The sequence below is a fragment of the Cherax quadricarinatus genome, chromosome 29 (assembly GCF_038502225.1).
Source record: "Cherax quadricarinatus isolate ZL_2023a chromosome 29, ASM3850222v1, whole genome shotgun sequence".
Lineage (NCBI taxonomy): Eukaryota > Metazoa > Arthropoda > Malacostraca > Decapoda > Parastacidae > Cherax > Cherax quadricarinatus.
The window spans coordinates 24,698,929-24,716,112 of NC_091320.1; the positions used below are offsets into that span (position 1 = coordinate 24,698,929).

Genomic DNA, 17,184 nt, shown 5'->3' on the forward strand with positions numbered 1-17,184 from the left:
CCCACACTTGGTCAAGCACGTCAAGAAGTTAGAGAAAGTACAAAGGTTTGCAACAAGGCTAGTCCCAGAGCTCAGGGGAATGTCGTACGAGGAAAGGTTGAGGGAAATCGGACTGACGACACTGGAGGACAGAAGGGTCAGGGGAGACATGATAACGACATACAAGATACTGCGGGGAATAGACAAGGTGGACAGAGATAGGATGTTCCAGAGAGGGGACACAGAAACAAGGGGTCACAACTGGAAGCTGAAGACTCAGACGAGTCACAGGGTTCGTTAGGAAGTATTTCTTCAGTCATAGAGTCGTCAGGAAGTGGAATAGCCTAGCAAGTGAAGTAGTGGAGGCAGGAAGCAGAGAGGGAGAGGACCTAGTAGCGATCAGTGAAGAGGCGGGGCCAGGAGCTGAGTCTCGACCCCTGCAACCACAATTAGGTGAGTACAATTAGGTGAGTACACACACACACACACACACACACACACACACACCACACACACACGGACACGCACATACACACACAACTCAAGGCTGTCTGGCCTCTTAACCACCACAAAAACTTGAATTCATGGTTTGTATCCCACAATGTTGGAGCCTGCAGCCTGCAACTGATAATGTTATTATTGGATTATCACGTGGATATCTGCACCAGGTTGAACAGTCAATGGTGAACCTATACTTGGGACATGATTTTTGTTATGATGGAGACTAAGAGATGGAAATAAGTGGCAACGTTGAAGGAATAACTTTCACTGGTCATAAGAGTATGATGAGAGTGAGTTACCAGGGCTTGCTGGGAGGGAGGAGTCATGAGGTAGTTAATATATAACATAGCTGTAAGTGTGGTCAGAGTGCGTTGACCAAGCAAATTTGGTTTAAAACAAGAGGGAAGAGAACTAGTCAAGCAATTGAAGTGCAACATCTGACTTGCTTACATTCTCAGCAGTAATGTTTGGTCCCAGCGTTGCCATGGACACCATTGACGTCAGTAGGGTGCATCTCGGTTGCCAGCTTTCCCATTGACATCCTAATAATTAATCGCTTAATCTGAAATCAATGCATTTTTACTGGTGACAGTAGCTCCTCGTGTACATCGTGCAATGTCTGTATAATATAGTCATGCGTATATAGGGTGTTTAATAAAGGTAGGGTGGTAGAGTGGGTGTTGTTAGGTGGGTGGGTGGAGGTGTGTGGCAGGGAGGCAGCATGATGGGTGCAGGTGCCTACCATTGTATACCATCAGTTATTCCGAGCCTAGACACCGAGAGGAGTAGACGTGTACACTAGTGCTCCGAGAATTTGTCATCTTCGCACTATGATGCATACCCTGATGTACTCTGAGGTAAGTCGAAAATTTTCAGTCCCTCCTGATGTACTTGCAGAGGACGTAAGTGTGCTGTGGTGGGGATATTAGAGGGTTGAGTGTAGGTGAAAGCTACAGGTGGTCCAGCCAACCTCTCCATCCCACACCAGAAACTTTTTTTGTAAACTTTAAATTCCTCCCTTCCCTTCCTTACTTTCTTTATAATGTTTCAGTACACTTCTTCATAATCCCTTGTTCATCATGCTGACGTATTTTGAGGTAGGAAGCTTGAACGTCTGATGTATTGTGCGTCAGAACGTTAAGGGGGAAAATTGCATCATGTGAATGCAAGATTTGTAGGAAGGAATTGTAATGTTGGAGTGAGGGGGTGTTGTAATGTTGGAGTGAAGATGTGTAGTGTTGGAGGGAGTGAAGGTGTAATGCTGGAGGGAATGAGGGTGTTGTAGTGTTGGAGGGATTGAATGTTGTAATGTTGGAGGGAATGAAGGTATTGTATTGTTGGAGGGAGTGAGGGTGTTGTAGTATCGGTGGGAGTGAGGGTGTTGTAGTTTAGAAGAGATGAGGAGTGTTGTAGTATTGGAGGGAGTGAGGGTGCTCGAGGGAATGAGGGCATTGTAATGTTGGAGGGAGTGAGGGTGTTGTAATGTTGGAGGAATTGAGGGTGTTGTAGTGGAGGGAATGAAGGTGTTGCAGTGTTGGAGAGAAAGTGTTTTGGAAGACTTGGTGGTGTTGCAGGCAAGGAAGGTGTTGTAGTGTTGGAAGATTAATAATGTTGAAGGGAGGATGTTGTGTTGAAGGATTTGGTAGTTTTGGAAGAGGGGGTGTACTTGGAGAATTGGTGTTGGAGGGTTAGTGATGAGTGTGGGCGGTGTTAGAGGTTGTGGGAGTTGTGTTGGAGGGTATGGGGGTCGCGTTGTAGGGTGTATGGTATGTGTTACGAGGGTGCAGTGGTAGTGATGGAGGTGTGGGGGTGATTTGGGAGGATGTAGGGGTGGGCGTTGTGATGGAGTGGGAAAGTGGTATTAAAGGGTATAGGAGTGGTGGGGGTTGGTGATGGAGTGGGGATCGTGTTGGGGATGTAGGGGTGGTGGTGGTCGAGGGGTTAGTGGGTGGTGGATGGAGTGAGTGTGGTAAAGAGAGTGGGGGTGTAAGGGGTTAGGGTGGATGGTGTGCGGGTGATAGAGGGTGTGGAAGTGGGGGTGGTTGCTGAGGGTGTGAAGGTGGTGGTGGAAGCCTAGGAGGGAGTGTAAATGTAAAGGAGGGAGCTGGTGTAAGTAGGAGCGGAGGAGGGGGTGTTTGTTTAAGAAGTGAAAGGGAGGAAGACTTTTTTAACAAAATTAGGTACATCAGTAGTGTAGTGCTGCCCAGTTCTACTGCAGCTGATAGTTATTCAGTGGGAATTAAGGCTGAACTGTCAGCCTGAGTTAAAAGACTTGGGTGACTGTAAATGGTTCAAATTGGACCGAAACGTCGTCATAAGCTCCTCTCTCCAGTGTGCGGGTTATTTGTGTATTGTTCCAGTCATGGTATTGTGGTTTTTTGCTCTTTAGAAGATTTCATTAGCGTCATGCTGAGCTGGGAGACTTCAGTAATATCAGACTGAGCTGGGAGACTTGAGTAGTGTCAGCCTGAGCTGGGAGACTAATATAGGGCAATGAGGATATCGTCAAGTATTCCAGTAAGGGCTCATCAGTAACGACAGTTTTGAAGGTTTCTTTCCAGCAGAGCTGGAGTTACTGTCATTTGGGAATTGCCCCATCTTTCAGGGTAGCCAGGTGTAAGACGTTGGAAGGAGTGTTGGTGTCAGCTAGTGGAGGGAAGGCGGGGATGGTGCAAGCAGGTAATGGGAGGGAGGGGGGGATGGTTTAAGCGGGTAATGGGAAGGAGGGATCGTGTAAGCAGGTAACGGTAGGGGAGGAGGAATGGTGTAAGCGGTAATGAGGAGGGAGGAATGGTATCAGCAGGTAATGGGAGGGAGGAAGGCATGGTGTAAGCAAGTGATGGGAGGGAGGAATGGTGTTAGCGGGTGATGGGATAGAGGGAGGGATGGTGTTAGCGGGTGATGGGAGGGAGGGATGGTGTTAGCGGGTGATGGGAGGGAGTGAGAGTTGGAGTACAACATTGAGGGTGGCGTGAGGGAGCATTGGAGTAAATGCGTAGGTTGTTTAATGACTCTCACCCTCCCTCTCTTACGCCTTCCTACCCCCACCTATTCCTCCCATCCCCTCCTCTTCCCCCCATCCCCTCCTCTTCCCCCCACCTACCCCCCCACAATTCACCCCCACCATTCATCCTCTCCCTCTTCCCAGATATTTATAAACGTAATTTCTAGAATTACATTTTGTAATTATATCGTCGTCTAATATACTTTATAGTTAATGACACATTACAGCCTACTCTAATATACTTTATGATTAATGACACTAAATATTTGAGTTTCATCTTTTGGGTGACTTCTAGGATTGTTGCCTTTAGAGATTCCTAATGTTTATAACTTGGTTTTTTGCTTTTGTATGCCTATTTAGTGGACTACAGTTTTTTCTAATAAGCATCAAAGTAAATGTATGGTAAATTTTAAAATATTTAAAACGAATTAAACAATTCGCTAAAGATTGATGTGTGTGTGTGTGTGTGTGTGTGTGTGTGTGTGTGTGTGTGTGTGTGTGTGTGTGTGTGTGTGTGTGTGTGTGTGTTTGTGTGGTTGCAGGGGTCGAGTCACAGCTCCTGTGTGCTTGCCTGATTTTCTCTCTGAGTTATATTTGCTGAATTGTTTGCGGGGATTGATACTGGTGTTCCTGAACCACTTGGGCCTTATATCTACTCTTGAAACAATGTATTAAGTTTGCATCCACCACTACCTCATTCCACTTTTCAGCCACCCTGAGACACAAAATACTTCTTATATCTCTGTGACTCATCTGCATTTTCAGGTTCCACTTGTCCTTTTAATTGTGATCCTCAGAATTCAGATACGTAGTCTCTCCCTATCTGCCCTATCAATTCTTCTTAGGATTTTGTTCATGGTAATCCTCTAAGGTCGTCATGTTCAGGTCCTTCAAGCTTTCCTTATTGAGCAGTCCTCTTAATTTTGATACTAACCTGGTTGAAAAGGCAAGAAAACACAGTGAAGGTGGAAATTTGATAGTTATTTGTGAATGTGTGAATTTGAAAGTTATTTGTGAATGTGTGAGACCCGTAGCATGCGGGGCTGGTGACCAGTGAAGGTATGGTAGTACTGCCACAATTCTTAGTATTTTATTAAGATTTAGACTACATACTCAAAACCAGTGGATCCTTTTCGAGTTTTTTCACGTGCTTTACCAGGTGTGGGCTCCATGCTGGAGCTGCATACTCGATTATTAGCCTCATATGCATATTCAGCTTCCACCTGTACCACGTGATCCCAGTCCTCTTAATCCAGATAGTCTCTCCCTATTTGATGGTGTGGGTATAGCATTGAGGGTATGCTGGTCCAGTTCCACTGCATTCCCAGCTATTTTACACGTTACTTTTTATAACACGTGAATAATTCTTTAGTTACGTTCCTGTAGACTTTTTGAGGTATGTCGGTCTTGCATATGCCACTGATGCTGTATGGTTTGTGTGTGTTTCTAGCGATATGTTTGGTGTTATATTCATTTTCCGATATTTGCAACTTCTCTTCATAAATATTTGTCCAGTCTGCTGTCACCTTCTCTGATTCACATGACCGTGCATTTGTTCAGGATGAACTCAAGAATCCATTTTTTTTTTTTTTGACTACATCTCTATAGTCTGTTGAGGTCTTCCCAGAGAATGTCTTTCCTCTCCTGCTGTTAGACTTCTCATCAATTTCACATCATCTGCAAACAAGCCCTGCTACTGATCTCTGCAGAACCCCACTTGTTACTCCCTTCTGATGTCTCATCCTTTACTATTACTCTCTGCCTTTTATTCAGGTACTCCTTAATTAACCTACTAGAGCATTCTGCATCTCAGTCCTGCTTATGTGGTGACGACACTTGCCTTCAGATTTTTTGACACTTCCTTAATGAACAGACTGGTTGAATGCCTTTGCTACTGCGTCACAGTTGTTCTGTTCCTCTCGGTACCCAAGGAGATGTATTATCTAGTCCCATTGCTTTTGTTGCATCAAGCCCACTTCTTTTGTTGTGTTGATGCTTTCTAGCACCAGTTAATCTGGTCAGACAAAAGTGCTTTCTGGCAACTTGCCATTTTCTTGTGAAGACTTCTTTGAGTTTTTGCTAAGCTCTTGGCATACTTCAGCCATTCTCCATCAGCATCCCATTATCCTTCAGCTTTATTACTTTGTCCTTAACAGTTCTTTTTTTTCGTTGTGGCTGCAGGGTAATTTTGGTTCTGTTTTGGCCTTTGATGCTGTTATTTTCAAAATTATTTTCAGCTTCTCATTTTTGTGTATTTACTTCTGCCTCTTTTGCTTGTTTTCCAGTTTTCTGCTGTTTGATTCGTTATTTATTTTTTCCAAACCTTCTTGTCTTGGCCTTTCTGAACCAGGTGGCTTTCTCTTTTTGTTATTTTCTTTTCCTTTTGGCACTTTGTTGCTGTTACCTCCATCTTTTGTTGTACATCTTTGACCTTCAGTTCAGTTTCTCGTGGCACCTCAGAACATTTCTCATTCCATCATGGTCCCTCTGTAGTTTTATTTTGTTTTTCATGACTTCCATTTCTTAACTTTTTTTCCATTTCCACCAGCTGCTCTAAAATTAGTACCACTTGATCGTTGGCACCCAGTCCTTCCCAATAAGTAATTTCAGCTGCGTCATAATTTTGTGTAAAAATCAGGTTTAGTCTTGCTGGCTCGTAATCCTCTGGGATTACTGCAATGGTTGTTATTCATGAGAGCTTTGTCTCTGTAATAGCCGTAATATCAGGTTTTCCTCTCTCACACTGTCATGACTTCACTTTTGTTGGTGACTTCATCTACATTCAGGTACCACACTTTAATTCTTTCATCTGTTATGGTACGTCACTTTGTGAAAATACTGGGCAGGGATTCTCTGGGCTCTTTCTATTGTTCACCCTTTCCAAAATAGGAGCCCTATTCCCTGCTTTATCCTGTGTTCCTTCCTTCTTCTTTCTACATTTACTATGTCCTTTCTTCAATGACATAAACGGGGTTGAATTTGCGAGATATCCTCAGACTTGATTTCTAACTCACTTCTAGCTGCTTTGCTTTTGTTCCCATAAACAGAGTTCACAGTAGCAGTGTCTTTTCCTCTTTATACATATATTCTTGCCTGAAAAAAAATTCTTGTCTCACTGTCAAGTCACTTAACAAGTCACTGGTGACTAGGTAGTGTCCAGGACGGACCAAAACCGTGTCATAAGGTTACTTTCCAAAGTGTGGGTTATTAGTAAATTTTATTTTCCAATTTCTCATTCCTCCTTTATTCACCTTTATTATGTTTCTCTCAGGTTCTCTTCATTTAATCTGAAAGTCACGAGAGTTCTGTGTTATATTCCCCTCTTCCTATACTATCAGAGTTTCCTTAGCTACTTTAATTCCTCAGGGTCACTAACTATTTCTGCTATCTTCTTTCTTATTACCTACTAGGAATAAGTTGGTTGCTCATATCCTTGACTTTCCCAGTTTGTTTTTCTCTGCCTCTGATCTGAAGTATGCCTTAGCAGCCTTCATTATCAGATCCTTCATTCCCTTGTATCTCCCGTACTTGGTTTAATTTCCTGTATCTGTTCCTTTTCTTTTGCCTCCTCCTCTAGCTTGATAAATTTCTCCTCAAACTTGTATCCTTCCTCATGGTCCAGTCTGATTTTCCAGCCAGCAGATTACTGGGTAGTCACATTTGAGACACTACATTGAACAGTCCAGCCACCTTTCTCTGTCATATTTCCGGGACCTTTGTTTAACAGCTGAAGGGCCCAGACAGTCAGAGTAGGTACGAGATTTTCGACCAAGTCTTCCAGTACCTACTGCCACTGTTCACCAGGTTCCTGAGTGTTAGCTAGTTGCTGTGGGATGCATCCTGGAGAAGAGTTTCGAAGGACACCAATGGAAATAAGTTACGGTGACTGGCTTTCTTGGGTTATCCTGGGTTTCTAACCCTCCGGGATTGCTGTGTGTGTATTTGGCACATGGTATCCTTTATACATATATTAAATTCAAAGGGAACACTAACTCAGGAATTACACAGTTCCTGAGACAGTCAGATTTGATCCGAGGAAGGGAAGAATAGGTCTAATTCCTTGGATCAAGAGCCCTTCATCCGCATCAAGACATATCTTGAGAAGTTATCATATTCGTAGTATTATATATATATATATATATATATATATATATATATATATATATATATATATATATATATATATATATATATATATATATATATATATAATAGCTGAAGGGATATGCTTCTGTGTTGGGTGTAGCTTGTTGCATAATAAGTTTGTGTACTGTGTTACAGATGAACCAAGCAGTGCCAGGCGGAGGGGTGTCGCTGAGCCCTGGTCACGAGGGCGGTTATGGAGAGTGCCAGGTGCCATCTCCGTCCCAGTGGTCTGACCCTTGCTACTCTCCTCCCTCCTTCCACTCCCCTCAGCACCTACCAGGGGAGCTGGAGAAGGTGAAGGATGAGCCCTTCTCTCCCTCACCGTCATCCAACTCCCTGTCGCCTTCCTCCCCGGGTCAACAACGAGCTTCTCCCTATGCCCGTCCTCACAATTTGAAGAAGGAAGGGTTCGAGGCCTCGCTGAGCCTGTCGGAGCTGCTGGCGGAGAACCAGATGCTGACGAGCGTGCACCAGCAGGTGCCCCTCTACTCCCCCTACCCCGACCACCCGCTTCTGCGGGGCCGCCTTGAGGACAACACTTTCCAGAAGAAGATGGTGGTGCCTGGCTACAAGACGCCATCACCCAGCACCATGAGCGAGGGGCTGGGCTTCCTTGACATGCTGGTGGACGTGAAACAGGAGGCAGAGGAGGACGTGAGTTCTGGATCCTCCTGCGGGTCGCCTGCTGCACCTGCCCCGCCGCAGCCCAACACCAACTCTGCAGCCGCCGCCGCCGCTGCAGCAGCTTGCCAGAGGGACATTCTAGAGACGGTAGAGCAGCTGGCGCTGGAGCATGCCAGGAGGGATGTACAGCGGGTGTCAGACTCTCTTAACATCCCTAGAGGTGAGTACCTCAACACTGGTTTACACCTCATTATCCCCCCCCCAGGGTTGAGTACCTCAACACTGGTTTACACCTCATTATCCCCCCCCAGGGTTGAGTACCTCAACACTGGTTTACACCTCATTATCCCCCCCCAGGTTTACCCTCAGGGTTGAGTACCTCAACACTGGTTTACACCTCATTATCCCCCCCCCCCAGGGTTGAGTACCTCAACACTGGTTTACACCTCATTATCCCCCCCCAGGGTTGAGTACCTCAACACTGGTTTACACCTCATTATCCCCCCCCAGGGTTGAGTACCTCAACACTGGTTTACACCTCATTATCCCCCCAGGGTTGAGTACCTCAACACTGGTTTACACCTCATTATCCCCCCAGGGTTGAGTACCTCAACACTGGTTTACACCTCATTATCCCCCCCCAGGGTTGAGTACCTCAACACTGGTTTACACCTCATTATCCCCCCCAGGGTTGAGTACCTCAACACTGGTTTCCTTCACACATACACCTCATTACCCCCCCCCCCCGGGTTGAGTACCTCAACACTGGTTTCCTGCACACATACACCTCATTACCCCCCCCCAGGGTTGAGTACCTCAACACTGGTTTCCTTCACACATACACCTCATCCCCCCCCCAGGGTACCTCAAGACTGGTTTCCTTCACACATACACTTCACTGGGAAATAGATTCAAGCACCTCAACTTCAGTTCCCATCAAATATACACCTCAACATACCAGTGGGAAGTACCACAACACCAGTTTCCACTATAAGCCCTGCTAACTTTTACTGTTTAGTGCAGTTTAGGGGCGAGTTTACCCTTAAACTGTCCAAACGTAGATCTACGTTTTTTCAACAGTTGAAAGTATGTAAAAAAAAGTAGATCTTCTTTTTGTTTTTTTTACATTTGAAAACGCGTAAAAAAACTTTGATCTACTTTTTTTTTTGTTACATTTAAAAATATGTAAGAAAATGTAGATCTGCTTTTGGAGCACAACGCCGGGTCGCCATCTGGAGAAGACCCGAGCCGGAAGTACCAGCAAATCCCTAATGAATGAATGAATGGAGCACTACGCTTGTGAATATAGATCTGTTTGGACAGTTTAAGGGTTAAAGCTCACCCCTAAACTCAGGTAGGTTATTACTCTCTCAGGTTTAACACTTCATTACACGAGAGAGGTCTCCAACTCGTCATTATTACTACACTTGTATATTGATACACCTTTACACAACTCATTGAGACAGGCTTTTAATTAATTTTTGATAATTTGGTTGCTGTAGTGGCAATAAATATTAGTGTTTTAATTAAAGCATATACCATGTTAAATACTATAATTTACATTTTGCTATAAATACACCGTGTTGCAACTTGGCCCTCCAAGTAACAGAGAGGGAATATTATTATTGTTGCCTGGTTGAAATGATCAGTCGATTAATTTCATAACATAATGCAAAGTATCCAAACCCACAAATATTGCACTGTTAACAAATGTATTTCTAGTGCAACGTTGGTTTTGGGAGATTTTTACCACAACAGTACTATTATGAGGAAGAATGTGTGGCAAACTGCGGCCACTGTTCAGTACAAAGACCGAATAGTGACCAATCATCGGTCACTATCAATCATTGTACTTGCTTCAAAACGTGATGTAGTGTATGTCTCAACATATATAAGAATTTATTTTAATCTCTATTTTAGGGATTAAATTAAGTCTTGTTTGATGGCGCAACGGGTATCATGCAGTCTTAATGACTCTGATCTACCTGTAGTCGATAGCTTTAAACCCCCATTAACCAAGCTACAGTTCAGTTCTTGAATGCAATATGACGTTGCTTTCACAGTAGAAGTACCACTGTAAAATGTTAATTTGCTAGGTTAGGTTTAGGTATAGGTAAGTTAGGTTGGTGTGAGTTACAATTGATTGGACTGAGTTCAGTTTGGTTGGGTTGGGTTGGGTTAGATTTAGTTGGGTTAGGTTTAATTGGACTATCCAATGTAATTTAACCTAATAGAATCTAACATAACTTAATACAGCCTAACAACCAACCTAATTTATCTGAATCTAACTTAACATAAAAACTCGACTCATCCCACCCTTAGAGGTCTCCCCTTCCCTCAACTCACCCTCCCCCATCCACACACCTTCCCCTCTCCCTCCACTATCTTAACATCTCCCTCTCCTCCCCCTCCACTCCAACCCTTTCCCGTTCCCTTACCCTCCCTGCCTCTCGCCTCCTCTTCCCTTCCCATCATATACCTCTCCTACCCTCACTCCCTCTTCCACCCGCTTCATTCCCTCCACAGCTTCCTCTCTTCACTTCCCCACTCCTCTCACCCCCTCTCTACTTCCCCACACGCCTCATCCCTCTACTCCCCTACTCTTTTCATCCCCTACTTTCTTCGCCCCCCTACCTGGAGGGTATTCCGGGGGTCAACGCCTCCGTGGCCCTATCCCCGACCTGATCAATCAGGTTGTTACTGCTGGTCACACACAACCTGGCTGATCGGACACTGACTTTAGGTATTTGTCCAGCTCCCTCTTCAGGACAGCCAGGGTTCTATTGGTAATTCCTCCTTGTACTCTACCTGGAGTCTTCTCCCACTCTTCACCCCCTTTATCTACTCCACTCTCTCTCCATATCCCTATTTTCTCACCTTCCTCTCCACTCCCCTACTGTCCTCACCCCTTTTCACCAACATTTCCCCCTCTCCCCGTCTCTTCACTCCCCTACTCTCCTCACCCCTCCATCCCCAAAACTTCCCCACTCTCCTTATCCCCTCTCCACTTCCCCTGTCTCCTCACCTCTCCACTCCCCCTCCCTTGCCACCCAGTTTATGGAGGAGCCGCCCTTGGAAGAGCATGTTTTTGCAGTGTCGGCAGTAACTGTTGAACGGCGTTACTCAAGGCCCTCTGACTGCCAGGGCCTTGGTGGATGCTCTTTGTTCTGTGTGTGTGTGTGTGTGTGTGTGTGTGTGTGTGTGTGTGTGTGTGTGTGTGTGTGTGTGTGTGTGTGTGTGTGTTTAGTTCCTGGCCTCCCTTCATGGACTGCAGTCGCACAACACAAGGCAGACTGCATTGCATACATATCTGTTGTAGTGCTCGTTGGGTCTTGTTCTCACATTGTGTCCTGTTCCTCTTCCTTTTGTTGATGGGTCTCAAACCCTGTTGGGTTCTCTTTTTCTTTTTTCTTAATCTGTGCGCACTAGTGACATTTTATGAACTTTTAATGTTTAATAGTTGTATTTTGGTGTCAGTGAGGCCATGATTAGTACCTTCACTCTTCCTTCTTCATTCATGTTAGTGCCTTCACTTCTTCATTCATATTAGTGTCTTCACTTTCTTCCTCATTTTATTAGTGTCTTCACTCTTCCTTCTTCACATTTACAAAAACAAGGTCAAAATATGTAGAGGAGCTTCATGAGAACTGACTATAACTCCAGTTCTTTTAAAAGGAGACTTTCTAAGCTGTTATAGCTACTGCACCCGTAATGAAATTCTTGACGATATCTTCATCTTACGAAAGTCTACCAGTTGAGGCTAACAAGACCTTCCTTCCTGCCTCATCTGTACAACTCATCTTGGGATGGACGGTGACAAGAATACATAAATAGAATTTGTTCTCCATTGTGTAACTACTATATGGAGCAGGGTAACTGAACACTGCTAATGCAGCTGAACCTGGCATCATTGGAAGAGCTAAATGTCAGGAGACGTGCCCACGGCGTATAAGATACTCGCGGGCTTTAACAGAGTGGACAAGGCGTGACTGTTCGACGTGTGAGGGATGCAGAACAAGAGGGCACAGATAGAAGTTGAACACAGAGACGATAGGAAGCACCTTGACTGTGTAAGTCTTGTGAAGACGTGAGATTTGAGGGGGAAGGGTGGATTTGAAGTAGAGTTGAGGGTTGGAGGATGGAGTCGTTAGTGTTAGCGGTATCTGTTGTACGTTAAATAAAATGATTTTATTGATTATGGTGGAAAATCATAATTTACTAGAGTGAAAAATAAATTAATCGAGTATTAAAATATCACGGATTATGGAGCCACCTTAACTACCTAGGTAAGCTTATGTCTGCCGACCACCACCACCACCCACTACCAACAACCACCACTCTGGTGGTGATGGTGTGTGGACACTCTTGAGCCTTGTCTTGAGGGCTGACCAGTTTTTGTCCCTTATTTTGTGCCGCCTGAGCGGCTAGTTTATTGTGCACTCTGGGTTCACGGTGTGAGTGGTAGCGCAAAAGAAGAGACAGAGGTCACGATGATCTTTATCAGACCACCCTGGGCTTAGTTCCATCTGTAACAATATTAGACAATTCATATAAACAGTTTCTTCACGTAGCCAGTGTAATATGTATATACAAACTACAAAGAAAATCCTAGCATCTTATTGCCAGTAAACGCCATTGATCATTTAAAGGCTACAGTTTCATCAAGGAAAAGTTCAGACATCTAACAGGCGCAAAATGTAGATAAAATCTCAAGATTTCAGATATCTTATAATTAACATTGAAGTAATTTGCCGGTACTTGTAGGGTTTGCATGGGAGTGTCTCCGAAAGGTTATATGCTTGGACACTAAGATACATTGCTCGTGTATGGTCCTATCTCTGTCCACACACTTTACATTTCATGTCATTAACATCTACCTATAAACTGTACAATAAGTAGGTAGTCTAGCAGCAACAACATCTTGTACTCTTCTGATCTTGTTACTTTCTCCATACGCATGTATTACTTGGCACATTGTATTATGATGGGCAGTCTAGCTGCCAGTACTCTTCTCATTTCTTCAAACTAATTTCCTAGTTTTTAAGAATGTTTTTTAAACTTCTTATTGAGAGTCGACAATTATGCTCAACATTCTCTATGCATTCTCCCTTCCAACTGCAAATACCCGCGGTGGGCATGCCCTTCCATTTTGCTGTTGTTTTGGCATGAATATGGAGCCGTAAAGGAAATTGGAAGCTACAGTGTGAAAAGAAATGATGGAATGGAAGAAAGGGATTAAAGATGGAGGAAAAAGAGTTGGAGGGTTGAAGAAAGGCTAGGAGGATGAAGTAAGAGGAACAACACCGTCCTTTATACTGGTGCAGCTCAGGATGCTGTGGGGACAGGTGGAGACAAGAAAGGAGTGAGAGGGGAAGGGGAGAGTGATAGATGGGAAAAATGTGTCAAAAGATGTATTATGTTGGCCAGAATTGATTGCAACCGTTTGGGCATAGAGGTGTAGACGTTGATAGTAGTAGCATCAGTAATAGTAGGAATATGGGCATAGTCATAGTAGCAGCAGTAATAGTAGCAATATGAGGATAGTCAGTAGTGTAAACGCTGAGAGTAGTATCAGCAGTAACAGTAGTAGTATGGGCATAGTCAGTAGTCAAGAAACATTGCACTTTAACACTTGAAACTTGCAAGAATGCTTCAACCAGGCGTCATTAAACCGCGATTGCCTCAAGTCCTGGAGCGGGTCAACGTATGATTTAAAGACGCGCGTCAGCAAATTTTCAGTGACAAGTGAATTAACAACAATTGGCATGTTTTTATGCTGGGTGGGTTTGCTTCTCTACTTGGCTAGGTTAGACTCGCTTATCGTAGGCTGTGAGAGTCACAGATAGGAAGAGGGAGATAACACTGGCTGATGAAGGTAGAGATATGCTACAGTGTTCACATTGTTTCCGGTGCAAAGAGAGAGAGGGGATGGAGGAGGGGTATAGGGATAGATGGAGGAGCTGGAGGGATAGTGGGGTTGAAAGGGTTTAGGAGGGTAGTGATATTGGAGGAGGGAATAACTGAGGTGTTGGCAGTCTTTTATATGGGGTAAGAGGAAAGGTAAGAGGGTGAGGCGCACATGGTGGGATACAAAGTCCAATATAGTGGACGAGGGTAACAAGTTTTGTACCACTTCAGAAAGGTCATTTCACGACTGAGTAAATGATAGAAGGGGTAATGGAGGGGGAGGTATAGTGGCTACTGTGGATGATAGATACATTCTTGACGCTCCTCTCTTACAGTTGCAAGTGGAGGGCGGAGTTGATAGGATTTAGTGGAAGATAAGAAAAAATATAAAGGTATTCGAGTTACCACTCAGCGATTCTCTCGTAAACTTTTCATATCTTTAAGAGATAAGTTAAATGATTGAGAATATGTGGGTGCGGATAGGGAGTCCCAGCACGGGCTGGGACGTCTACTGCAGTGCTCGTGTTTCTAACCACCTGAAGCAGGCTTTACAGGAAAATTCGCGAATAAAAGGGTGGGTGCATGAATGGGAGAGGGAAAAAGGACGAACCAAAAAGTGGGTTGGTAAATTGAATTTAACTTGTGTCCTCGAGTACCAGTCCAAGGAAACCTGTAGAGACACAAGGTTGGCCCTACAGAAATTGTTAAGTGCTGTGGGAGTAAAAGAAATCTGAAGATGCCGAGGGCAACGGTCTGCATGTTTACATTAAGGAAGAGAAACTGAGTGGGTCAAGCTAGTGGGAACGCATACAAACCCTCAAGGAAACCTTGGAAAGGCAGGCTGTATAGTCTGGTGTGATGGAGAACATCTAAACCCTAGAGAATGGATGAAAGCTCAGTGGTTAATTCATGGGTCCTGTGGAGATTCCAATGAGGCGAATTTAGAAAGAAACCAGATATTCCAAAAGCAGGGGATAGACTCGGGTTGCAGAGGATTCTTTTAATTCAACGTTTTCGTCGTATTATAATTATCCTCGGCTACCAATGTCTTTAGTCCCACTTGTTGGCTTTTGCCATTATCTACCCATTGCATGAGCATATTAGGTGCTGCTGAGAGTCGATACCTTGGAGGACATAAGAGCTTTTGAAAATTTTAAAAAAATAATACTGTAGTAGTTAAGATGCATTACTTGCTCAGGAAACGATGTTGGACTTAACAGTAGGAACACGTGAAGGTTCTGAGTGGCACATAGTAAATAAAGGATTACAGAAGGCACGAGAGACACGTCTTGGGATAACGTAGTGGATTGGAACGAAGGAGCACCCTGATGAAATTGAGGAGGGTGGCGCCTGTAAGACGGGGGTTGGTGGCACCCAGACATTCCCGGGGTGAGTGCCACTCTTGTGAGGCACTCCCGCCAACAAGGCTGCCCTGTCCTCCACTGCCAGCAGGGCGAGAAGGAGACTGACCCTCATTGTTTGTCTGGGTTTATTCTCCTGAAGTGCTCTTACACCTCTTCACTCTTATCTAAGTTTTATTACCCCTTCAGCACCTACCTGTCCACTCATACTCCACCCGCTCCTACTACAAAATCCACTCCTACACTCCACCATTACTGCTTTTACACTGTTCCACTCGACAGTACTCACTCTACTCCTCTCCTCACTCCTACTCCGCCTAAACCACTTTACTCGCACATTCTCAATTCTCATTCTTCTCCCCCCTCCCGTCTCTCACCTCGTAAGAGTGCATCACTGAATACATCTATTATTTCCATCAGTGTTCCTCTTGAACATGTCAATGCAGGGGTCAGTCTCTCGTGTTGTCACTGCATGGGCCAGAGTCTCATGCTGTCACTGTAGGGGCCAGTCTCATGTCACTGCAGGGGCCGGTCTCTCGTGGTGTCACTGCAGGGGCCGGTCTCGCGGTGTCACTGCAGGGGTCGGTATCTCGTGGTGTCACTGCAGAGGCCGGTCTCTCATGGTGTCACTGCAGGGGCCGGTCTCTCGTGGTGTCACTGCAGGGGCCGGTCTCTCGTGGTGTCACTGCAGGGGCCGGTCTCTCGTGTTGTCACTGCAGGGGTCGGTCTCTCGTGGTGTCACTGCAATGGCCAGTCTCATGTTGTCACATCTACACTCGAAGTCTGGCATTTTCATTTGTATTCATATAACTATATATTTATATGGGTGTTCTTAACCCGTGTGGATGATTCAGCACAAGGAGTGGAGGAGACTTCACCCTCCATCTTAGTTGTCTTAGTACCCTAGGAAGAGTTTTTGGTTACTAGGTTAAGTACAGCCAGGTAGCATGCCTTGCACTTCCAGACTGAGGATCAGGCGTTCATCACTCCTTGTGTTGATTTATTCACAGGAGTTTAACCATTACATATGTTTTATCAGATTAGTAGAATATAAGCAACAGCTGAGAGCAGTGTCAGTCGTGGGTCATTTGTGGAGTGGACGGAAGAAGTTATGATTGTGGGGTGTGGGCGAGAGAAGTAATTATGGCGTGTAGGCGAGAGAAGTGATTGTGGGGTGAGCGGGAGAAGTGATTGTGTGGTGTGAGCGGGAGAATTGATTGTGGTGTATGGGTGGTAGAAGTTGTGATTGTGGGGTGTGAGCGAGAGTTGTGATTGTGGGGTGTCAGCGGGAGTTGTGATCGTGGGGTGTGAGCGGGAGAAGTGATTGTGGGGTGTGAGCAGAAGTGATTGTGGGGTGTCAGCAGGAGGTGATTGTGAGGCGTGAGCGGGATGATTGTGGTGTATGGGTGGTAGAAGTTGTGATTGTCGGGTGTGAGAGAGGGGTTGTGATTTTCGGGTGTTGGCCGGAAAAATTATGCTTGTGTATTGGTGGTAGGTGCGGTGTGGGTGTTAATGCTTTGTGCCGACAAGAGGATTGTGTGGATGTTTATGAAATTGTTAAGTTACTCGAGCTGTGACCATAGTGGCTGCTGGACGGTAGTGGGTCTACCTGGAGGGTGTTGCAAGGGTCAATACCCCCGCGGCCCAGACCTTGATCAGGTC

The 17,184-nt window shown here is 44.9% G+C and overlaps 1 protein-coding gene across 1 annotated transcript in view; it reads left to right on the plus strand.

Moving 5' to 3' along the window:
- Positions 1-1,236: 1,236 nt before the first annotated feature.
- LOC128690535 (DNA-binding protein D-ETS-4) overlaps positions 1,237-17,184 on the plus strand; it is a 36,987-nt gene continuing 21,039 nt past the window's right edge. The window contains exons 1-2 of the mRNA XM_053779220.2: positions 1,237-1,337; positions 7,766-8,474. Of these exons, the coding sequence (XP_053635195.2) occupies positions 1,311-1,337; positions 7,766-8,474 (736 nt within the window). The 5' untranslated portion in view covers positions 1,237-1,310. The remainder of the gene's footprint in view (positions 1,338-7,765; positions 8,475-17,184) is intronic.